The sequence below is a fragment of the Anomalospiza imberbis genome, chromosome 1 (assembly GCF_031753505.1).
Source record: "Anomalospiza imberbis isolate Cuckoo-Finch-1a 21T00152 chromosome 1, ASM3175350v1, whole genome shotgun sequence".
NCBI lineage: Eukaryota > Metazoa > Chordata > Aves > Passeriformes > Viduidae > Anomalospiza > Anomalospiza imberbis.
In genome coordinates this window covers 1,973,304-1,997,805 of record NC_089681.1, presented here as the reverse complement: position 1 = coordinate 1,997,805, position 24,502 = coordinate 1,973,304, and the positions used below count along the sequence as shown (strand labels likewise).

General features: G+C 41.9%; 1 protein-coding gene and 2 long non-coding RNA genes across 12 annotated transcripts in view; 1 reads left to right on the top strand and 2 right to left on the bottom strand.

The window, feature by feature from the left end:
* TSNARE1 (t-SNARE domain containing 1) overlaps positions 1-24,502 on the bottom strand; it is a 451,241-nt gene that overhangs the window by 330,502 nt on the left and 96,237 nt on the right. For all 10 annotated transcript variants that reach the window (XM_068176547.1, XM_068177290.1, XM_068177204.1 and 7 more), the window contains one exon: positions 20,557-20,679. In XM_068176547.1, coding sequence (XP_068032648.1) covers positions 20,557-20,641 — 85 coding nt within the window. In that variant the 5' untranslated portion in view covers positions 20,642-20,679. The remainder of the gene's footprint in view (positions 1-20,556; positions 20,680-24,502) is intronic.
* LOC137465590 (uncharacterized) lies at positions 7,029-10,971 on the bottom strand. The gene is made up of 2 exons (XR_010994722.1): positions 9,962-10,971; positions 7,029-8,338 (listed from the first exon to the last, which is right to left on the bottom strand). It is a non-coding gene; the product is annotated as an uncharacterized lncRNA (long non-coding RNA).
* LOC137465397 (uncharacterized) lies at positions 13,067-16,566 on the top strand. The gene is made up of 3 exons (XR_010994647.1): positions 13,067-13,328; positions 15,566-15,740; positions 16,246-16,566. It is a non-coding gene; the product is annotated as an uncharacterized lncRNA (long non-coding RNA).

Sequence of the window (24,502 nt, the reverse complement as noted above, 5' to 3'; positions counted from 1 at the left end):
GCTAAACAGCTCTGCCAGTATCAGCTTAGAAGCAGCACTAAACTAAATCCAGCCATCCTCAATGAGCAGCTGAGCTGGTGGCTCACAGAGCCTCCTACCCCCTTTAGGAGAATGTACTGAATTATCCTCTCCAGTGGCTAAAGACACGAAAAAAGAATGAGGGCTGTAGGTTCTGCCATTTCTTACAGCAACCCTCCAGCAAAGTGCACAAAGTGACTTGATACTGCTTCTCATAAAGCCACTTACTCCCCTGTTCCCTTCTCTCCAGTGGGAAAGATGCATTTGCAACACAGTGCCTTGCTTTGGTTGAGTGCTTAAAACCCCTGGTTTTCTTAAGAGTTAAAAAATGCTGCTGAGCATATTTACAGCCCACATAAATAGTGCTTGAAAAGTAAAAATACCCCTCCACCCCCTCTTGCTGTGGAGCAGCACTGGAGGTGATAGAAGAGTAAATTCATCCCTAAGCTCCCTTTACTGCAGCTGTCCTTGAAAAGGAGGAAGACTTATTTTCAGCACACGAGTATCAGTTATACTGGGAGAGAGAAAGTGTAAATCCCTCCAGAGGAATTCAGCTAAATCCACTCTATGGTCCAAGAAATACCTGGTGGAACAGATCACACATATTGCATTCCCAGGCTTTGCTCTACCAAACCCCAGTGTCACAACAGCCCACCTTAAGCATCAGCAAGATCTTTTCTGTTCTTGCCTACCCAAAACACAGCTCCACCTGTCCTACTCTGTTCCCACTGCCTGTCCCTATGTGGTGGGAAAAGACGGCTTGGAAGTGTAAGTTTTTCTGAGAATATAAAGCAATGAATAAATGCACCAGAACCACAGGTGAAATGGAATGACAGAGATAGATTCAATCCCTATTTTCCAGGGAAAGAATACTGATCCCCTTCCATTAGTTTTGGGAACTGGTGTTCACATAAATATTAACAGTTTTCATTTAGTTTCCTACCTTATGGCAGATACCTCTCTGAGGAAACTATTTTTCCACTTTTGAAATTCACCCGAATTTCCCAGCTGAAGATGTGATGCAAAAGCAAGAAATTTCCCAGAAAGTAAATATCTCACACTTTTTATTCGTGTTTTTGTTTGTTTTAACCCTATAGAACATGGGCACACAAGGTTTCATGCCTCAGAAATCACATCTTTGTTATTGATTTCACTTATCACAAAAGACAAGACAGGGAAGAAATGATGCACTGCAATTGGTACCTATCAATATGTTAGAAGGCCAGCAGCAAGAGGTCTTGCTGTCTTTATCTCTCTTTCAAAAATTTGAAGGTTTCTCTGTCTTCCATTACGAATCCCAGACCAAGTTTTCCCTGCACCATGCCATACAACAATCATTGAATCACAAAATGGTTTGGATTGGAAGGACCATTAAAGATCATCTTATTCCAACCCCTGCTACAAGCAGGGATTTCATTCACTAGACCAGGTTGCTCCAAGCCCCATCCAGCCTGGTCTTGAACACCTTCTGGGATGGGGAGTCCACAACCTCTCTGGGCAACCTGGAAATCCTCTCTGGGCAACCTTCTTACACCTGAATAGATCCAAGTGGACGAAGACATTCTCAACACATCCCATAATTTGTGAACAAAGAAGGAAAATTGGCAATTGCTGGAAACTGGTAGGAAGCTCAGTACACACAAGTGAATTCACCAGCATCCACATTCCAGAAAAAAAAAAAGAAAACAAAACACTGATAAAGGCATTTCCACCCTGGAGAACAGCTCTTCTCTATGGCACAGGTGGTGGATGGTCAGTCATGTCCTCTCCAAAACACTTCTGGAGAAACAGAAGGTGCAGGAAGACCTTGGTGCTGTAAATTCAGCACAGACATTAAATATCCATTAGAAATGGATAATTAAATTAAGAAGGAGACAGCCAATAGGAAGCAGTGCATGGAGGGAGCCCTGCTGGTGCTCAGCAATGGGGCCAGCTGAGCACCAACGAAGAGCAAATTGAGTGTTAGGAGGAGGGAAATAAAGCAAATGCCAGAGCTCTGCTTGGCAGGAGAAGTGTAATAGATTCTTTCTCAGAGATGTATCAGCATCTGGGGCTTTTAAATCACAGAGGAAGGCAGAGGGGAGCAAAGCTTTTAGCACTCAAAGCAAAATCTGCAATGAGATTTTTACGATGATGAAATGCACTCGGGAGTGAGGGAATTAACAAGAGGCAAAATGTCTGAAAGGACACTGGACACCCCAGCTCTTCCCCCATCCTTTACCAGCATTTTGATCCCTAAGAAGATAGTAAAATTTTTTCTCCTTTCTTGTTGCCCAGTCTGACTCTGACAGCTTGGAAACAAAAAGTTATTTCTTTGCAATTTCTGTAATCACAGCAAGATCCTCAAAATGCTTCAAAATTACAAAGGAAAGAGCAATGTGTAACACAAATTTCCAACATAATTACAGAAAGAAGTAGCGTGTCAGATTTTTCCCAGAAATGGTGATGGCATCAGTGTCAGGTCTGAAGTAAGACCTTGGGGTATCCAACTCTTCAGTTTTGTCCTGAACACTAGGAAAAAACAAATCTACAATTCCCACATCCCTTTCTCCTATGGAGGAAAGATGGAGACCTTCTTATTGAAAAACTGGGGGACTTCTGGGCCCCATATATTTTCAGAAAAGCTTCAGATCTAATCTGAACACTTTGGAAATATGCAAAAGCATCTGATTAAGGAATCACCCATTCCAAATAGTTTCTTTTCAGTGACACATCACTGCACTGCTCAAACAAAATTTACTGTCCATGTTGGATGGCAGCTAAGCCATCTCATCCTCCCCTTTGTCCACACAAACAGCAAATCAAATAGAACAAATTTATATCTTTTTCTGCACCAGTATACCCCTAAAAAGAACAAACACATTACTAGGCTGGTTATGTCAGTGGACAGTATTAGTGGAGATAAAAAGAGTGCATATTTATATTATCCACCTTTACAGGGGAGAAAAAAAAACTCATTTGCCCCTTAAAATACCCTTGGAACACTGAGAAAGTGGAATTTGGTTTGCATATCTACAAATATACCTGTACACACCCTGGCTAAGTGCAGCTGCCCTTGGCATGAGGCGAGAGAGCTGCGTAACCCCAGAGCTAAAAACCCACATGGAGCTCTCCATCAAAGACTGATCAGAACTTTGAGAGGGAAATAATTAATACAGACCAAAAAAAGCACAAAATTCTGCCACAACAAGGCCAGGAAAGGTGAAGCAGCATCATTTTCCAGTCTCACGCAATGTAGCTCGCAAGTGGGGAAAGGTGTTAAGAGCCTACAACATTAATTAAGTTAATAGTTTGGGATCTAAGACAGGACATCAAACATGCCTGTTATATTACAATCCATTTGTGTGTGCCTGCTCCAAAATCCCAGAGCAAAATTATGTCACTGCAGAGGCAAGGACACGGGTTCTGCCTTGCAGATTTCAATCATGCAGAATTTACCATTCAGCTGGGTCCCTTCTGGAACACAGGGAGTTGACCTTGAAGAATCACTATGAAAGCTTCAAAAGACAATCAGTATTTGATCCTGCATAAAATGCAATCACCAGGAACGTCAGGAGATCGTGTCCAAATGAGCACTCTGCTCTGTTCCACGATGCTCTTGCTCTCCTATTAACAAAGTCAGTGATACATTCTTGCTCCAGTCTCAGGAGTGGGAAACTCACTGTGCACAAGACATTTCTCCTCTGGTCTCACACTAACACTGGGCAATGTTTGCAGAGTTTGACCAGGAAAGTAACTTTTACCCAAGTGGGGTTGCAACTTTACCCTGGCCTGTCCCTAATTACTGGGAAGAAATTGAAAAATGAAGATGGGGCAACTTGCTGTTCTCCATTTCTTCTGCCCTGAGGATGGTAGTCCCATTTCCTGAGTCTTATCATGGAATCACAGAATGGTTTGGACTGGAAGGAACCTCCAAGATCATTTCCTTCCACCCCCCTGCCATGGGCAGGGACACCTTCCACTATCCCAGGTTGCTCCAAGCCCTGCCCAACCTCCAGCCTGGCCTTGAACACTTCCAGGGATGGGAATTCCACAGTTTCTCTGGGCAACCTGTGCCAGGGCCTCACTACCCTCTGAGTAAAGAACTTAGGACTGCTCTGCCATGTAGGATTGCCACACCATTCTCTCCATCTCTCTCCTCCTTCCCCACTTGTTTCCTCTCCCACAAATGACAGTGATGTGAAATCCTTCCAAAACCTCCTTCTGAGGACAGCACTGAGTCTCATCTTGGCCAGGCTGCCCAGAGAAGCTGTGGCTGCCCCCATCCCTGGAAGTGTTCCAGGCCAGGATAGATGGGGCTTGGAGTAATCTGGGACAGTGGAAGGTGTCCCTGCCCATGGCAGGGGCTTGGAACTCGATGATCTTTGAGGTCCCTTTCAGGCCAAACCATTCTATAGGTTCCATGAATCTGTTCATTCATTCATAAAGTCCCAACCAGATACTGTAACCACATCTGTAAGAGATTATTTTTTTTTTTTTTGCGTTGTCCCTCATCTCCCTAAATTTATACAGTGCTGTTCTACAGACATCCACTGATTCTTTATCCTCTTTATACCGTCCCTTCCAGAACTTCTTCCAGCAGAAAATTTAGAGGACTTTTCTCCAAATAAATTTTTTCCCGAGGCAAGTACAGGTATTATACAAGATCTGAGACAATGGATCAGGAAAGAAATTCATGTTCAACACCTGCCTCAAGGACCTATGGAGAAGTTACAAAAGGGGAAGGTAACCTACAAGGGAATGGTCTGTCAAAGCCTTCACTTTTTAGGAGGTTTTAATAATTAAAAGGAGAAGGGTTTAATCTCCTTACCCTTTAACACAACGATTAGAGCTGTGTATATGCTTTGGGGTGACAGAAATAATTGGTCCCTCTTTGTGCTCAGATGAATTTTTGTCCATGGTGATGCCTTCCCACAGCATCTTCCACTCACTGATGGGTAGCTGGACCAACTTTGGACCAATCAACCAAAAAACCTCCTTAACAGTACATGCCAAAGCATAAAAACTAAGCTATGCACACAGCTTAGTATCAAAATACGTGGTTACAGAGCCTTGTGTTCTAAGCTCCCTCATGAGTGCAAACCATGAAGGAAAATCAAGGTGTCTACAAACACACTCAAGCACTTGATCTGTTTCTCAAACCTCAATGCTCCAACTCAAATATAGTTTTCAGTCCTGAAGCAGCAAGCTTTACAAGTTATCTGTGAGCAGAGCAGCCACAAGTTTGATACCAATGTAGGTATCAATAAGCATTTTACCTTTTCTAACTTTTAACCTGGAAATAGAAACATCCGCTCTAAAAAAAGCAAAGCATTTAGCCCACCAGAATATCCAAATGGAAAATTAGCTTTGGACTTCCTCTGAAGCACTGAAGTTTGAAGGCCAGCTATCAAGTATATTAAAAAAAGGAAAATGAAAAGGAAAAAGAAAGAAAGAAAGAAAGAAAAAAAAAAGGTGCAGAACAGCTCTTGCATTAGAGCACACAACATAAATTTGTTTATTTTTAAATGATTCTTCTTTCAAACCTGGTGGCGCTCCTCCCAGAAGGCAAAGCCAATGTTCTGATCTATATTTTGATCTAAATGCAGGCACAGCCAGAGGAAGCCAAGCTGGAGCCCAGGGGGAAGCATTCACACGCTGCAGCCTGGGAACCAGCATTGCCACAAGGAAACTCCAGTTGGGTCCCAGGCTTGGGTTAATCACGACGTTATTTCCCGGCGCTTGGCCAAGTTCTGTACACAGCTTCTGCTGCAAAGCCTTTCATCCGTGGGCATGTGTTTCTGCCAAGCTGCAGATAAAACTGATCTCGGCCACTGGGGGTCATTAAAAGGCCTGTTAGAGCCTCCTCCCAGGAACTGAGCTACTTCTCACGCTGGAATCTGACATCTTTGCTCCTTTAAGGATTTCTCAGGACCTCTGCATTAAAACCCTTTAGGACGGGCAGCCACTAAATCATCTTTGTTTTCTGACTCACTGTAGAGGTTTCTCTTCCTTTCCTGCTTCACTTAGATCTGACATAGTCGTTGTTGAAAGGCAAATCAGCTCCCAAAAATCATCCCAGGTGAATAAATATGACTTAGAAAACAACAGCAGAAGAAATTTAACAGAAGACACATCCTCCTGACTCTTGAGTTGGTCTCCTGAGTACTGTCCTGTCTGCAGGCTGGGCAGGAAAGGAAACCTTCCAAGGAAGTGGTGATAATACTCTCCTCCCTCCCCTCTTCCATGTCAAAGAAGGAAGACACACATGAGAATCCTTTAGTAAAGCTTTTGACATTGCTTCCCACAGTACTCTCCTGGAGGAATTGGTTGTTCATGGATTAGACAGGTTTTCTGTGTAAAAAACTGGCTGGTGGTGCATGGAGTTAAATCCAGGTGGTGATGAATGGAGTTAAATTCAGGTAGTGGCTGGTCACAAGTGGCTCAGTACTGGGGACAGTGGCTCCATGGCTCTGTACTGGAGACAGTCCTATTTAATATCTTTCTTGATGATCTGGATGAGGGGAGGATGTTTAGCCTAGAGAAAATGAGGCTTAGGGGGAACCTTCACTCTGCAACTCCCTGGCAGGAGGGTGGAACCAGGTGGGGTCTGGGCTCTGCTCCTAGGGAACAAAGGACAAGCCAAGAGGAAACAGCCTCATGTTACCCCATGGGAAGGTTGGATTTGATTTTAGGAAAAATTTCTTCACAAAAATGGTTGTCAAGCACTGAAACATCACGCCCAGGAAAGTGGTTGAGAGCTGTGCCCACCCTTCCCATGCAGATGCAGATCAGAGCTGGAGCTCCAGGGAATTTCAGGGTAAGGTTTGGGTTTGAGCACGAAGCCAATCCTCAGTCTGCACTGACCATAAATATGCTCGTGCCAAACTAGGGAAAGTATTTATACAGCACGAAAAACAATGTAATAAACAATGTCATTGCCTTCACTTTGGGAAACCTGGTCAAGGAAAGCAGCAGAAAGAAGAGAGGGACTGAGAGATGGAGGATGAAAACAACTGGGGAAAAGATGGAAAGAAAAAGATGACAGGGGGAATAAAGCTAAATTCCTGTTGTGTCTAAATCACTGGATATGGAGGGGGTGGGATTTTTAGAAATAGGAAATAGAGGGACAGCAAATCAAGTGGAATACCCAGCATTTCTCCCCAAAAGCAAGGCTGGCTTTTGTTTTCAGCCAAAAGAGGAATTCACAGTGTGTTCCAGCAGAGAAACCCCTCCTGACTGACTCACAGCCCCCTGATGCAAATGCCAAGGAGGAGAGATGCTACCAGGAGTTTTATTAAGGTTTTCTGCAGCAGACAGGCATTGCCACTGTCTAGGGCAATGCTGAAATGCTGGCCTTGTCCTCACTCCCTCTCTCTCAGTTCTGAGGACATCTCAGACATGACTGGAAGAAGTAAAACACAGCAATTAAAAATAAATAAATAAATAAAAAGGCAGGGGAATGGTCCATTCTGACCACAAAGGACAGAATGTTCAACCAGAAACAAAAGAGTTGGAGAGCAGCAGCAAGAAAAGCAGCCCTCCTCCCACCAACTAGACATCATTAAAATAAAATAAAATAAAATAAAATAAAAAAAAAATAAAATAAAATAAAATAAAATAAAATAAAATAAGGAAAGCTGGATTCGTACCAAGTTAAATCTGAGCATATGGAGGGAAAAAGAAGCATTGACATTAGGACCCATTAACAAGTCAATAAATATACCTCATCTTGTGGGAGCAGAGGGTTCCAGGTATTCCCCAAATACAAAGTGGCCCAACCTCTCTGATCTCCAGGAATTTCAATCTCCCAAAAGAAAGCTCTTGTTTGCCACAGTGGCTATTTTCTTATTGTACATAAACATGAACTTTCTCTCCCTGTCAGGATGTAAATATGGCCTGGTTTCTTCTTCACTAATGAGCAATAAATGTGAAAAACCCACAGAGAAGGGAAAAAAAAAAAAAAAGAAAAATCACTGAAAATACTGAAATTGTGTTAACAGATCCAAAATTTAAAAATATGAGTCGACAGCACTTTGCTTGAGCAGTAAGACTATAAAAGGAGAGGTATGAAATGACAATATGATTGAAATCTCTAAATTACATTTCAAAAAACACATACACACACACACACTGCACATCCATTCCCCCCAGGTACACACATCCTGTATATTTTTAGTGATTTTATTGTTGTATTGTTGTTAGATCCTGGCTTGGAATTATCTGTGTATTGTTCAAAGTCCCAGCCATCTGGCTACAGTCTGGCTGGTAAAGCACTTCAGGAAAATCAGCAATCTCCTCCTTCCCCGCCTGGTTAACTCCTGCAGTACCTGAAATAAATCTAAAAAAATAATGACTACTACAGGAGTGCAATAAAGGGGTTTTTCTGCTGCATTTTGCCATAAACCCAAGTTCTTTGCAAACTGTATTTTACAGCAAACCCTCTTTCTAAATCTCTGTTTTACACCATCTTACAGAAATGAAAATAATAATAAAAAATAACTCAGAGGAACAAGTGTGAGGAAGTGATACAGAAATCTTTCTTTGCTCAGCCCATCACTTTGTTTGCTTCCATACAGGTGGAAAAGTATAGGAGATCTGAAATTTTCAGACTCCCAGGACTGGTTTTTCCCTTCAAAACCTCTTTTTTTTAGGGGAGAATGGGATGGTTCTCAGTGGTCTTGCTTTTACACAGCTTCATATGCAACAGACCTGCTTTACATGCCAAGTTCAAGTCAAGTGCTATTCCCAGCCCCAAAAGATGGATTTATGACTTTAAAAATCTTCAGAGGGATTTACAACTTCAAAAAACCTTCTTTACATAACTTTGTCCCTCTGCTTTGCCTGCTGTATCCCTGTTTCCATTTCTGTATCTCTGTTAGGAGAGGAGAAAGAACAGGGAACATTGTATTTTGTGCAGCATGGCTGTGATCAGCTCTTCATTCTTCTGCTCTCCACTAAGGACCAGAGAAGAGCATTTAGAGAAAAAAAATTAAATTCCCCACCTAACCAAATAATGCTCTATGCATTCACATGTATGGAATATTCTTTGTCTCTCTGAAAATCCATTCCCAAATCTCTGGGTGCAGATTTCAAAGCAAGGAATGACCAAACACACATAAGTATCCGTGGAAAATATTCCACTTTATCACACTGCTGGGCACCAAGGGATTTAGGAGCAATCAGGTTTGATTGGCTGTAGAAAAACAAAAAAATAAACAAAAAAACCCACAAAAACAAAAAACCAAACCAAACCAACAAAAAACCCCAAAACCACATTGGTTGAAATTTCAAGAGATCCTTAAAAACCTTCCAGAGCAGAAAGGGGAACCTTGGATGATCCACTCCCACACCCACAGCTGCATCATCAGGTATTTGGAGATCTCCGAGGTCTGACCTTAAAGAGATTCTGAAAATAGAACATAAACTGTAAAAAAAAGCCCATTGGGAATATTTTAATCCTGGTACTGTATCTCCCAAGAATCACCTGCCTACCAGTTCAAACTTGACTTCCACAAAAAATATTGGCTTTAGAAGGAATTAAAGAATTTTTAACGTACCGAGGATGCGTTCATATAGAAAAAATAATAGTATCACCATCCCATTGCAGCCCTCAGCAGCCAGAAAAAAAGGTGAGAAACACAGAGATATCCCCAAAACATTTTTCCAGCTTGGCATCAGGAAATAATGGGAAATTGGTTCGACAAACACCTACACAACCATTTGTACATCTCAGAACCTCTTTAACCTGCTTCTTCCACCCAACCACCTGCAGCAGCACCACCACCTTCAGCCACACCAACAGCCACTGAATGTGCTCATAAATCCCAACCATTAATATCCTAGCCTAACAGAGAAATTTGGGGAAGATCTGCAACACACATATCCTGACATCCAATTCAAAATCCCTCCTTGCTCCTAAATGCTTTCCATCCACACTAATTCACCCTAATCCCCAATCTACCTGCTTACATCTGTCAAGTCCTTCCCCTGCTGATCTTTAATCCCTGCCCACTTCTAGCTGCCAGTGTCAGTCTCCAAGCCAGCATCACCTGGAAGAAGAGATATTCAGAAATAATATTTCTGGACTGACAGCATGGATAAAAGCTTTATTCCTTTTTTTTTTTCTCCACTCAAATTCTGTTTGTGTCATATGTATTTGGGTCAGCTGTGTCTACCCCTCCATTATGTACAGATGTGAGATTTGTGTGTGTTCTGCAAATAAATACATCCTTAGAGTGGGGCTGCAGACCAGAAATCCACAACTGTGCTGTCCCAGGGTGACTTAATGATGCTTGTATCCTCACTCACCTCTTCTATTTATGCTGGTATGAGGTTCTGCACTTTTAACACTGGTTCTGAGAGCAAAGGGGGAGGAAAAGGAGCTCTACTTTAATTTACACCCACAAAAAAAACTCTCTCTCCAATCCACAAAAAGACTTTCTGAATTTACCATCTCTTCAGAACAGCAAAAGGTTTTATTGTTTAATATTATTCATTTTTAATGCTTATGAATGCTTATTAAATAAATATTTTTCCACTTTTCCCATAAGAAATCTTTTTCTCCTGAACAAGTGAATGGAAAGGCCGCTAAACTTTGCTCTTTAAAAAAATCATCCCTTTAAAAGTTCTCTTCCAAATTTGTCCCAAAGCAAAATATGTGTTTTTGCAGTATCTCTATAAATCTCCATCCCCATTCTCTTGGCAGAAGGCAATGCCATAAAAACTCCACTTGCATTTTCAAAGAGAAAAAGGAAAAATCACTCACACAGGATGCTAAATTTGTTTATTTCTAATTAGAAATTTACTTCAATTAAGAAATTCTGCATCCTTGAGAATTTCATTAATTGGATAGTACTAAGTAGAGGAGGAGAAAGAAACAAGAAAACCGGGAAGTTAAGAGATTTGCACCTGACCACACCATGGAGTAGTGACAGAGGGACCAGACATGGATGTGCTCTCCAAAAGATCAAAGACTTGGTAGGCTACAAGCTGTATTCATGCATAGATTTTGTTGGTTTACCTATTATTACTGTAAATATTAATACTGTTAATACAAACAATATATTAACATCTCAAACATGCAGAACTCCATCTCCCTCAGCATGTCCTGCAGCATCCATTGTCCATATCACAACAGCACAGGCAATAGAGATGTTTTTCCTTTCTAAACTTTATCCCAGGCTTTAGACTTTTTGGATTAGTTCCCTCTCACAGCCAAAAACCCAAGTGGAAATTCTGCTGCAGAAAAAAAAAAAAAATTCTGAAGCAATTCAGTTAATATCAAGTTTGGTTTGCAGCCAAGGATCAGGGTGAGGTAGCACAGTCTCACCTGGGCTAAGAAACTGAGCCATGCCAGTGGCTGATTCACACCTGGGGAATGCGTGGGACAAAGCATATTCCTGCCAGAAACTATTCTAGCTCTGTTTCCAATGCCCAGGAATGTCCACTACCAAATTTACTGGGGTTACTACCACAACAGTGGAGGAGACAGATCATCACTTTACATGGATTTCCAAACTAGGGCAGACCAGGCTGAATTCAATTTCTCATTTGGTTTCCTGATGAGCATATTAACAAAAAAAGCCAAAAAAGCAATAGGAAAAAAAGACCTTTTAGCAGCCATAAGGGCAATAAAAAGTGTCAGCACCTTCCCAAGAAGGAAATACATGGAGTGGATAAAGCTGTGTTAGAAATGACAGTCTGTTCCCGGACACCACCTTTTCCAGTGAAGTTTGGGATTTCTTCCATTCATATTGCAGGAAAGGAATTGCAGAACCTCAGGAAAAATGCTGGCTGGAGTATTTAGCTTGTCTGGGTGCTGATTCTGCTTCCTCCCTGGGAAGACAGCTCGATGGACCAAACTGGGATGCAGCCGCCACCCCAGACACTGGAAATATTCCAGCAAACCTGGAACAAGCTCTGATCTTCTCTACCCCTAATTTCAGAATGAAACTATCCTGGCAGCATATCTGCCTGGCACAGCAGGACACTGGGGAGCACTGGGATGTGCAGGTAGAAACAGCTTTGATGGAAAAGCAAACAGCTGAAGAAGGGTTCCTCCAACCTCATCCTATTTCCCATGGATCCCCATTCAGCAAACATGGACAGATGTTCATACAAGGTCGTGCAGCAATCCTACTGCTCAATTTCAGCTGTATCCTGTTTCAGGTGGACTTTTTTGCAGGCACAGATCAAGAACAACAGGATGTAGATCCTATCCAAGCATTGGATATTGCCAGGATGGAAAGAACAGGATGCAAAGCACAGGGTGGAAGCCCAGTGGTGTAGAAAATGTTGATGAAGCCTTGCAGCACTTGCAGGGATTTCATAATAGAGCCAAGCACTCCCTTATGGCTTACTGGAGAAGTTCTCTGCTCTCCTAACCAGAGAAGTGCTCTTGAGAAACTGAGGAAGTATCAAAAGCATACAACTGGATTCAATCTAAAGAATTAAAGGATCTTGGAAGCATTGATCAGAGAATCACAGAAATACAGAATGGTTTGGGTTGGAAGGGACCTGAAAGATCATCCAGTTCCAATCCCCTGCCATGGGCAGGGACACGTTCCACTATCCCAGGTTGCTCCAAGCCCCGTCCAACCTGACCTGGAACTCTTCCAGGGATGGGGCAGCCACAGCTTCTCTGGCAACCTCTTCCAGGGTCTCACCACCCTCACATGGAATAATTATTGCCTCACATCTCATCTAAACCTTCCCTCTTTCAGTTTAAAATCACTGATGTCTTGTCCAGGTCTGAACAGCTTAAACAAGAGCTGGTACAAAGTTTGAATGAGCCAGTAGCTGAGTTTTATTTTGTTAATAAAATTTTTCTTTCCTCTGCTTGCAAGACAAAGAAAAGCTTTTGAAAGAGCAGCCAGAAGGAAAAAGACATTGAGCTAAATTCATTTCAGGAGCTGAAACAAGCACAGGCAGTCTCTTCTCCTTTAGGAAAACACATCCATGTGGAAAGACATCCCAGAAGGGCAGCCCCAGATCTGGGCACACCTTGGGAAAGTAAAGGAACCACAAGCACATTCATGGAATCACAAAATCACAGAATGGCCTGGGCTAGAAAAGGACCTTAAAAAACATCTGGATCCAAACATCTGCAGTGTGCAGAGACACCTTCCACTGGACAGTTTCCACCAGTAACATTAATTCTGTTTTGCTTTCCCTTCCAAGGCACCTCTACCCACACAACAAGCCAGCTATGGGCAGAGGATCTTCTTAAACTACTTCTAATTCTACTGTAATTGAGTGGAAAATGAAGCAAGCTGTTCTGAACTGTTCTGATATTTAAATGCATTTCCAGCTGAAACGCCTAAGGAAAGGTGAGTGACTTTGATTTCTGATTTTCTGTCAAAGACTGGGACCGCCAGCATGAGTTTTACGTTTGCATTAAAATTGCTTTGGATAATCAGGACTAGCAAATTAAATTGGTAAAGAAAAAAAAAAAGTTTATTTTCACCCAAGAGGTTTTGGGATTGGTTTGTTGGTTTTGTTGCTTTTTTTTTTTTCCTGCTAAGAATTTGTCATCTCACCCTCACATATTTCATGAAAATACTTATTTATTCCAATGGTGTCTTCTGGTTTTGCTATTTATATAAATAAATGCATAATCACTTACATATCCTGAAATACTGAAATCATAGCAAAATGTTTATTATAATGTTAAAAGTGCCAAAAGGGATAGGGCAGAGGTTTTCAAAAGAAACAGTTTCAAAGTCAATTTGTGTATAAATGTTAATTCTCCTGGCAATTCCTTTTGCTATAAAACATGCTATTCATAATTCTTTAATATGTTTTCTTAAGTTTAGTTTCATTAATTCATTAAATCATTGCTAAGATCTCCAAGAAATGGATGCAAGGCAGAGAAGATCCTCTAAATCTAGTAAAAATGGACTAAGTAAATAAATATATAATTTTTGGAAGTTTTGCACAATAGCAGAGAAATAATATGAAATAATTCTGTAGATGCCACAAAAATGTTTTTGGGGTTGTCTAGTGAGAGATCATCTTATTATGATTTTTGTATGGTTTGCACTTAAACTTGCACTTTACTAACGACTTATTAAATATGACACCCAACTCCTCAACTTCTGTGGGATCAAAAACTGAGGAAAATATGATGGGACCCAAGACTTAGAAGGCAAAGTCAATCATTAATACTCTCAAATGTTGTTTTGCACGTTTGATAAGCCACATTATTGTTTAGAGCTTTCTAAATTAGAGATAAGTCCAGGAGGAAACCTTGGAGCAGTATTTGTGAACCCATGTAAGCATGACAGAGGGAAGGTGCTACAGGAGGTCACATCTTCAGTCCTTCCTTCTTTGAAGCTTGGACTTGATGATCTTGGAGGTCTGTTTGAACCTTAATGATTCTGTAATTCCACACTTGACAGGACTCCATCCCAAAAGCACAGTTTGTTTAAATTACTGAATGTGATCTGGTCCAGCCCTTCAGTTTGGGACTTCAGCCTTTGGAAAAACCACTCTTAATATTGCAGAGTAGCTTTAAACATCCCCAAAAATTCAACAATTTTGTTCTTGCTTTCTTTCACTGTTTTTAACTCTTTCTAGCCCACTTTCCTGAGGCAATTTAAATGCATGATTGTGGAAAGTGTTCCTCACTTTCCCAGTGAGGAACAGTTGCCACAACCAGACCTGGACCTCCCCCAGCCCCTCTGGACAATGCGTTTCACTGCAACCACCACGGGTTTCAAATTCCCTTCAGCAAAGCATTCCAAGTACTGGAATTAATTTAAGAAGCCAGTGCAAAACCAAAGCAGTGCTCAGGCCCCAGCAGAGAAGAATTAACCACCTGCTCAGTGTTAATTAACCCCAGGGGGACTCCTTGTGTACTCAGGAGTTTGTTCTGTGCTTCAGCTCTTTGCAGCATCGAGATGTGGGGCTGGCAGTGGATTCCTTCCCATGGTTTGACACCAGACCTGGGGCTGCAGTGAGGCCACGTGGAGGTCAGGTGTGTTGGGGTTTTTCACAGCAGGACGGGACTGTTGGGACACGTTCCTTGAGCTTTATTGCAGCATCAGCCTCACTGCATGGTTGAGACAACAGGAAGATGACAGCAGCACACGTCCTGCCAGCAGCAGCCAAAGATTTCTTTGTTACAGAGCATTTTAAAAACTTTCCAGCCAATAGCATATTGCTAAAGCTCACAGACAGTCGTTCTAGCCAATCACTAAAAGCACACATGCACCTGCTTCACACAATGCTAGCTTGTCTGCTTTCTATTAACAATACACAATACTTCACTATTAAGCTTAAGGCCTTCTGCTATCATGCGAAGTATATTTTTCTGCAGTCTTAAGGTCTATCTTAGCCAAGAGTTACTACTGTAACTTTTTCTACTTTCAGACTTTGCAGCTGCAGCTAGATCTAAGTTTTCTGTTCTTTCTGTTTCTAAGGCCTGCTTTTACAGCTTTCTGGAAATCTTCTTTACTATTTCCCACATTTCCCCTTCTCGGTACAACTGCAAAGAAAGTCTCTTAACTTTGTTGCTTATTGACTACCTTTCTAGAAATCTTCTTACCTTTAGTATTTCCCACAGTCAGGCCATGGTGCTGGTTTGTACCCAAGTTTCTGAGTGAGTTTTTCCCAGAAAACAAAGCTTCTGCCAGCCCCATCCCACCCAAGGGGTCACAATCATCTGAATATCCCCCTCCCATGGAGCACAGGAGCTCTGTGACTCTGCCAAACTTGGAGGCAACCATGAACTTCATGCTGTGTTTTTAAAGACAAATCACTTTTCTGATTTGCTAGAAAAAGAGGAAAACGGGATTGGAGAGGACACAAGGGTGGTTCATTTGTAAGGAAGAGGTTCAGATTGGATATTTGGAAAAAACCTCTTCACTGGAAGGGTTGTCAAGCCCTGGGACAGGCTGCCCAGGGAAGTGGCTGAGTCACCATCCCTGCAGGGATTTACAGGATGTGTAGATGTGGTACCTGGGGACTTGCTTTAGTGGCAGTGCTGGGTTAATGGCCTGACTTGAGGATCTCAGAAGGCTTTTCCCACCTAAACAATTCCATGGCAGGTCAGTGACAGCACTGCCAGCTCTGGCACAGGACTTTCCACCCAGTGCTGGTTGGTACAGCACAGAGGCAGGTGAGTGGTAGGAATGGGAGGGCAAATAAAATCATAGACCCGGTTCCAGGAAAAAAAAATGTTAGAAAATATCATTTAACAATTGCTAAGTATTGAAATGATAATTAGGTAATTTATATCCAGAGAACACTGCCAAGAACAACTTGCAGGGACCAATCTCATTTTGTTCAGTGACAAGATAACCAACCTTATCCAACCAGGAGAGAGACTCACATGTGATATATCTTGAGTACAACCCTGGCCAGAGTCCCACACAGAATCTTCAGGAGAAACTGAGGGGGAAATGGTCTAAATGAAGTCAGAGCCAAATTAAGCACTGACCCAGCAGTCCCTTGAGCTCACCTGGAAGCAATGCACTGCTGGAATATGAAATTAACCTTACCTTTTCAGAGCTGGCATTTAACGTCCAGGTTACAGTAAGGTTAATAAAAGCAGTGTTAAAAATTTCCTGTCTTGTGGCATTTTAATCCAAGCTATTTAAATTCCTTGACCTATATGCCTCCTTGTGTAAAGCAGGTTTTGTTCATTTTCCCCACAAAAAGATGGTTTTGGGAAGGTAGGTTGAGCATGGTAGAGAGTGCAGGTTGCACACAGTAAGAATCCAGAGTTTAATCCCAACTGCTGTACAGTGTTTGCTCCCTGTTTATCTTAAACATGTCACATTACTTTAAAAAATAATATTTTTGGAGTCAATCTTTTCCATTTCTCAGGTCTAAACTTAAAACAAAAAGAAAAAAAAATACCCGAAACCAAAACAATAACTTCCTACTAACTGCTTTCTAACTTGTCCATGCAACACCAATGTCCAGATGAAGCCCAGAGAAGCTCCTACAAGGAAACAGGGGAACATGTGGATTTACAATGGTTTTGGGGATCAGAATGAGGATATGAGAAGCAGATGTTGCTCGAGGAGCTTGTAACTCCCAGCTGCAAAGCAGGGACGTGGCTTATGACTCCACCTGCCACTTCTGGCTGTCCCTCAGTGGCTGTGGGACAACCAAACCACCAAAGTGCTCTACTCCAGGTAATCCTGGTGATCCTGCTTGTGACACACCTCAGGGTGCTCCTTGTTTAAGGCCACAGAACATATGAGTTCTGCTGAGCTTCTCTCTCTCCCCTCCTAAAACCTGCCAATATTAAAAAGAAAAAAAAAATAAAAGAAAAAAAATACTTGTTTCTGTTTTCCCCAAAAAATCCTGGATATCCACCATCAAAACCAGAGTCTGAACTAGAGTTTTCTGACACCAGGGTGTCCAGGGCAAACCAAATTTCCCAAAACACTGCCTCAGGATCCTCCGTAAACTCTGCAATTGGAGTCTGGATTGTCACACTACAACACAAAATAACTCATGCAAAGATGCAAAAGAAGGAAAAGAGGAAGTTTTATTTCTGACCTCGCAATATATATTATTATTATTATATATTATTATATTATTATATAAATTATTATTATTATTATTTTATTTTATTTTATTTTATTTTATTTTATTTTATTATTATTATATAAAAGTGGTAGTGCATTGGAAGATGAAATTGCCACCTCTCCAACTACACTGGTTAAACTAACAGTCTATTAATTTTCTCCTCCCACAAAGAAGAATGCAAACAATCATTATTTACATGAACAGTGTGTGAGAACTCTAGTAGAAATATGTAAACATCAGAAGGTATAGAAAACGTTTAAAAGAACTTTAAAACTTTTAAATGAACAGAGCGACAGTGGATCTCTCTAATTAGGGTGGTCAGCAACATTAACCTCCACATGGCCTGAGGACGGGCTCTGAGTCCATCCATCATCACATCAGCCCAGAGCCAAGGGGATCAGCTTCAAGTAATTAACCTTTCCCATCCTGGCTGCTCGTTTGGATCGAGCATGGAGGAAACCGAGCCAAGGAAAACAGATGCACAAGCAGAGAGGAAACCCCCATGGCAGTATCACCCCTCATTAAACAAAACCAAACTAAACCTGAGCCTTCTTTTCTTTGCTCTCTGTATTACAGATGAAGCAGTTCCACCCCCAACACCTTTACTGCTGCTGTATCTCAGGGTTTTCTGTTAGATATTGAATATTACCACTGGACCACTGTTGGACATTTACCTGCAGGGATACCTGGTTTTATTTATTTATTATCTACAAAGAGAGGGAGAGGTTTAAAGCACACACAGAACATTCCCATCAAGGTCTGTCCCTGCTGAGAGCAGAGACACAAATGCTGGTGGGAAGGCCATGCTCCTTTGTTCCAGCCACACCATGATCTAATACAAAAGGCAATTTTTCTTAGCAAACCAGTCATCCATTGTCCAGAAGCAGGAGGCAGATAATTAGTGTTGCATTACCCTCTCCTGGCACTTAATTAATGGCAATATTTGGGGATGCTGTGACAAAAGGCATTCAATGTGTCCATCTTCCATGGCAAAGGGACACGGGTTAAGATGAGAATAGAACAGAATCACAGAATGCCAAGTTGGAAAGGAACCTCAGGGATCATCAAATCCAACCTTTCTTGGCAAAAGCAGAGCCTGGACAAGATGCCCCACCACTCCATCCAGAAGAACTTTAAAATTGTCTAACATTCAGGAACCTACCACTTCTCTGGGGAGATTATTCTAAAGGCTGATTGTTCTCATTGCAAAACATTTTCCTCTTCTCTGAGTCTCTGATAATCTCTCCAGGAGTAACTTGCACACAATACCCCACATCTTTGCCATGTGAAAAGAGAGTCTTCATCTCATTTGCAGCCACCCTTTAAATGCTGGAACACAGTGAAAAGGTCTCCCCTAAACCTTCTTTTCTCAAGGCTGAACGAACTCACCTCTGACTGAGACACACAGAAAGGAAACTTCTCCAAGGTGCCCTGGCCAATGCAAACAGTTCACTCCCCTTGCAATCTTTTCCATAGGGCTGCTTAGCTAAGGGACCAACCAATTTTGGCTGACTGGGAAAATCCACCTTGGAGGACCCTAGAGAAGTATCCAATGCCACCAGACAGGATGTGTGCAAGCCTGGAGGGGAAACCAGCACTCAAGTCTAAGCCATAACCCAGAGCATCAACAGGTTCTGCTGGGCAGCCAACACACCGTGGCAGTTTCAAAATAACTGAATTTTCCACACCAGCTCCTCTTTGCCATCCACTAAGGGTGGCTTCAGCATAACAGCTTCAGCTGCCAAGCTGTGGGCAAGCTGGCCACAGTAAGGGATCTCTTCAAAATTTAGAGATTTCAAGTGTCTTGAGTTACTCTGTGAATTTGCATTAAAAACAGAGGTCCTTTCATACAGCACAATAAATATTCTTTTTATTTTAAATCTAAGCTACAATGGATTGAGATTCATTGTTTGTCTAATCCACATTTCAATTCTCTTTTCTTACGGTTCTTTGATTGTGCCCAAGTATCCCATTCTTCCTTGCTTTTATGCCCTTAATTTTGCCTTGCAGAATAGCCTAAAAATCACTATTTACAACTGAACAGACAACTTCAATACCTTCTTCCTGTTCAAAGAAAAAAAAATCAGAATTAAACCCAAATTTGTAAGAAGAGAGAAACCCAAGAGAAACCTCTATTTTTATATTTATATATATATATATTTCCATCCAGGGAGAACTGTTATTTGCCAAACAAAAAATGTTTCCCAAAGAACATTTGCAACCTTCAAAACATGAACACCAAATCAGGCTGTGTTAGTGAATGTTGAAATCAAAGGCAAGTGCAGAGAGTGGTGACATTCTTCCCTGGTGAAAAAGGAAAAGAGAGCCCTTCGCCATGTCACAAGAGCAAGCCAGATCCAGGAACAAAATGAAGGATATGTTCCAGATAAAAAGACTAGCTCAAAGCCAGACTAGATAAGCCCAGATCAGCCCTAGAGCTGGTCTGACCTCTGCTTAAAAAAACAACACAAAGAGAGAATCCACAGCCCTTTGCAAGTCACTGTTTAAGGTTTCAGCATTTCCCGAGTGAGTTTTTGATCCTGTTTGCCATGTCCAAGCATGTTTCCCAGATTCCAGCAGCTTCCACAGCAAAGTTATCCTCTGGGAAAGCACAGCCCACTGCATTTTGTACATCCCCTCATCTACTCACTCCATCTGCCAGTCTTAGAACAACCATTGAGACATTCTTCTAAAAGTGATGGGGAGATGAGAAAAGACACAAGCCACTTTAGAGAATATTCTGTATTTCTCCTTCTGGTTCCCCAAAATTCCTCCAAAACCCTCATTAGTGCTGCTCTCCCATGTCGCAGACTCAAATTCTGAGCATGGTAAGATGTCAGGACTCAATCACACAGACCAAACTGAAAAAGTTTGGGTTTCACCTTTGAAATTCAGTGTCAGGAATGACCTCTGGTGAGGGTGTGGTATTTACACAGCAGCCACAGTGAACCTGAGCAAGTCAAACTTCAGTCCTCACGTGGAATAAATTACAGCAAGGGATCAATACTTCACCGAGAGGTTGATAGCCTTGTCTCGAAGGGCCTCCAAATGGGTTCCTGCTCCCAAATCCACTCCCATCAATGGATCCATAAGACATTTTCTGGATAGTGATGGATGCTGGAGTACACTTCAAACCTAAAAAAAAAGAAAAAAAGACAGACACAGCCCTGTCAAAAGTCAGTTAAATCCCAGTAACCTAAAAAAAAAAAAAGAGGACTGAGAAGGAAAATAAAAGACACAGGGACACCTCCAAACTTCAGGATGCCCACCTGCAAAAAAATTAAAAGCACTAAAATCCAGGTGTTCCAGACTACAAATGATTTTGAGGGTAAGCAAGTCATTTGACCTCCCTGTGTCTCAATTTCTCTGCTGATAAAGGGCAACTTTTAATTCCTCACTGTTCACAAAGTGCTTTGAGATCCTGAGCTGGAAGGTAAAGACTTAAGCACTCGATCAAAAAAAGGTGATGCTGTCTTCTGGAACATTACCAGTACACAGCTGGCTGGAGTCTATCCATCACACTGCGGCCCTGATGAGCTTTCAAAAGAGACAGTTTGTTGCTATAAGCTGCTGGGCCTCCAGCAGAAATATTGGAGCCAGATTTATTTTGCCTTGCTGGTTAAAAAAAAAAAAAAAAAAAATCTGCAAGGCCTGAGGTAGTAGCAGCAGAATAAAATAAATGCAGCAGTCAGAGGAAGACAACTTCTTCCTCCTTATCCATAGAAATGCCTCACCCAGACATCCTCCAGCATTTCAACAGTGTCCAGGGCTTTGGTATCAACACAGCTGTGGAGATGATGGCAGCATGGAAGAGAAGAGATAAAGGTGCTGCATGACCTTGGATTTTATACAGGACCAAACCCAGCTGCAGGTTTCTTACACCAAGGCTATGAAAAAATCACCCCAGGGTGGTGTTTCTACCACAAGAAAAATGTTACAATCCTGTAAGAATAGCAACACTTTTGGTGCAATGGCAGAATCAGAATGGTTTGGGTCAGCAGGGACCCTTAAAGGTCATCTAGTCCATCCTCCTTGGCCTGAAATGTTTCTAGTGATGGGGCATCCTGGCCCAGTGTTTTACTCACCTTACCATAAATCAAAATTCTTCATTATAACTACTCTGTATCTACTTTTTTTTTTAAGTTTAAAACCATTGTCCTATCACTACAGGTGCTGCTAAAAAGTCTGTCCTTATCCTTCTCATATTAAGTATTGAAAGGCCATTAAGGAATTCCTTAATTAAGGAATTAAGGAATCCCCAGAGCCTTCTCCTCTCCAGGCTGAACAGCCCCAACTGTACAGCCTTTTTTCACAGCAGAGCTGGTTCATCTCTCTGACCATTTTTGTGGCCTCCTCTGGTTCTGCCCCATATCTTTCTTGTACTGAGAAAGATGTTGGGGTGTTAGGCTGGATGACATGAGCTGTGATGCTTCATTCTGGGCTTAGATATTCAAATTTCTCAAGTTCTGAACCAGCCATCTTCCCTCTGACAGGCAAACAGCTGGCAATGGCCTCCACTTTCTGTGGCACATGACCAAGTGTGACATGATGTCCTAACTGATAGATATCTCAGGAAAGGGCTGAAGTCTCTTTTGGGATGCACTGATACTAACACATTCCTTTGGTTTGTCCTCCATGGAAAGCAAAGCACCAGAAAAACCCAGTTCTCCGCTGTACTGGGAACAGCCTGAGATGGCCTCAGGCACCTGTGGTACTTCATTCTCCTTTTTTTCTTTCATAGTTTCAAAACAAAGAAAAAAAAAAAAAAAGAAAAAAAAACAGCGCTGAGATTCACCAGACAGCAGAACTCCAGGACCAAAAGAAATCACTCACCATACTCCCTTAATTGGGCCAGACACATGAAAGAGGATGAAAGTGCAACTGCCTTGAAAGGGCAATGGTTGGGAGCTAAATCCATTAAAAGTGGAGAAAATCCAAAGTTCAGCTTCCCCAGCCAGCCTCAGTGTACCACGTGCACACATAATTGGCATCCAAGGAACCCCCAGGCCAGAAATTCTTCATTTTAGGGAAACAGCCTTCAGCCCAAACTTATGGAAGCCAAACTGTGAGAGCCTGAGCAGCCAGAGAGAGGGTGAGGGTTGGAGTGTGCTTCAAGGAGACAGAAAATGGAGCAAACAAGAGGAATCAAGGAGCAAACCTGTAAGTCAAGACACCCAACAGCAAAACAATCCATCGTGTCAGCTGTGCAAAACTGCAAAACCATGAGCTCCATGGAAATACACCCTACTTTCTTCCAGGAAATCTTAGAGGAACTTCCAGTAGCTCAGGAGGGTCTGCAAGAGATGTGGAGAGGGACATTTTAGTGGGGCATGGAGTGATAGGACAAAGAGTAATGGCTTTGAACTGAAAGAGAGTAGGTTTAGATTGGGTATTTGGAAAAAAATCTATATTCAGAGGGTGGTGAGGCCCTGGAAGAGATTTTCCATGGAAATTGTGGCTCTCCCATCCCTGGAAGTGTCCGAGGCAAGGTTGGACAGGGCTTGGAGCACCCTGGGATAGGGTGGAAGGTGTACCTGCCCATGGCAGGGGGCTGGAACAAGAGGATCTTTAATTCCCTTCATACCCAAACCATTCTCTGATTCTGTGGTGTCTTGGTGGAAATTCTTGATCACAACCACTAAAACCTACAAGACTCAATTGAAGATTCAGTTGGGAAGCCTGTGATGGACTTAGGAACAAACCTCAGCTCTCCCAGGTCTCAGGTGAGCTCAGAACCACCAACACAACCTTCATCACAAAATGCAACCTGAGATGCAGAAAAACTTACCTGGGAAAATATGGGCACATGGAAGACAGTTACGAGAAAGTCTTTGGGCAGAGATAAGGAATTATTTTCTTTATCTCCCACAGTTTAAGACCACTGCAGGGATTTGGGACAATCAAGCAGCTTGAAAACAGCCTCTGTACAGAGATTTTTTCCTGACCCACCCTCTCTTTTTAGAGATAAGCAAGTGGAAACATTTCTTGCCATGACTTTCCCAAGGCCACAGACAACAAACATGGAGTGGAAGTCTACAACCTGTTGTAAAATGCCTTGATTACAACTGGGCAAGTGTTGTTTTGGCAAACAGTGAATGCTTCTATTTTTTTCTCCAACAGAGTAGTGTGAAAGGGGGAGAGAAGGGGGGCTTTTAGAGCACTCCAAGTGTTTGATGTTGATTTATCATTTTCAGGACGTGTTTCCATTTTAAAGCTTTTTCGCCTTGTAAGGGAGAAAAAATAGAAAGAATTGAAAATGAAATATTTTGTTGTAGCTTAACCAACCTTTTTAGCAGCAGCCACCTCCCACCCCATTCTACCAAGCTATTGAAATATCCCTTATTCACACAGCTCTGGAGCCAAATTCTTACCCCATAGTAATATATTTACAGGAAAATTTAAGAGCAGATCTAAATGCCTTTAATTTGATTGGCAATAAAAGCATTTCCCTCCCCATCCCCATGGCACTTCCCAAGTCTTTTGTCTACTGCTCCTCAGGGAAACTTGTCCAATTTACTGTGAAGGCAGTTCGTACAAATTGGAACAAGCATTTCCTAACATACTAGACACAGGGAAAAAAAAAAAAAAAAGAAGGAAAAAACATTTTATCACAGCTTTATCCTCATCACCTGAAATACAAATAAAAGAATAACCACATCCAAGCCAGACTAAAAGAGACATGAATTTGTATTTTAATGAAATCAAGTACTACTTGCTTTGTATATCCTGTACAAGTCAATCATGCCATGACTAGAGTAACAGGATGTAGAATCTCAAGGAAAGAGTTGGTCCATATCTCTTGGACTGGGAAAGATATTGGTAAGTAAAACCATGCAGGCAAAATGAAATTTAAGACCTCTACACTCATCAGTCTCCATTTAGAGACACTTGGATGGACAGCATTAGTGGTGGGAATGAAAGGTGAGATTTCAGTATGGAAGAAATAGGTTGTTTATTA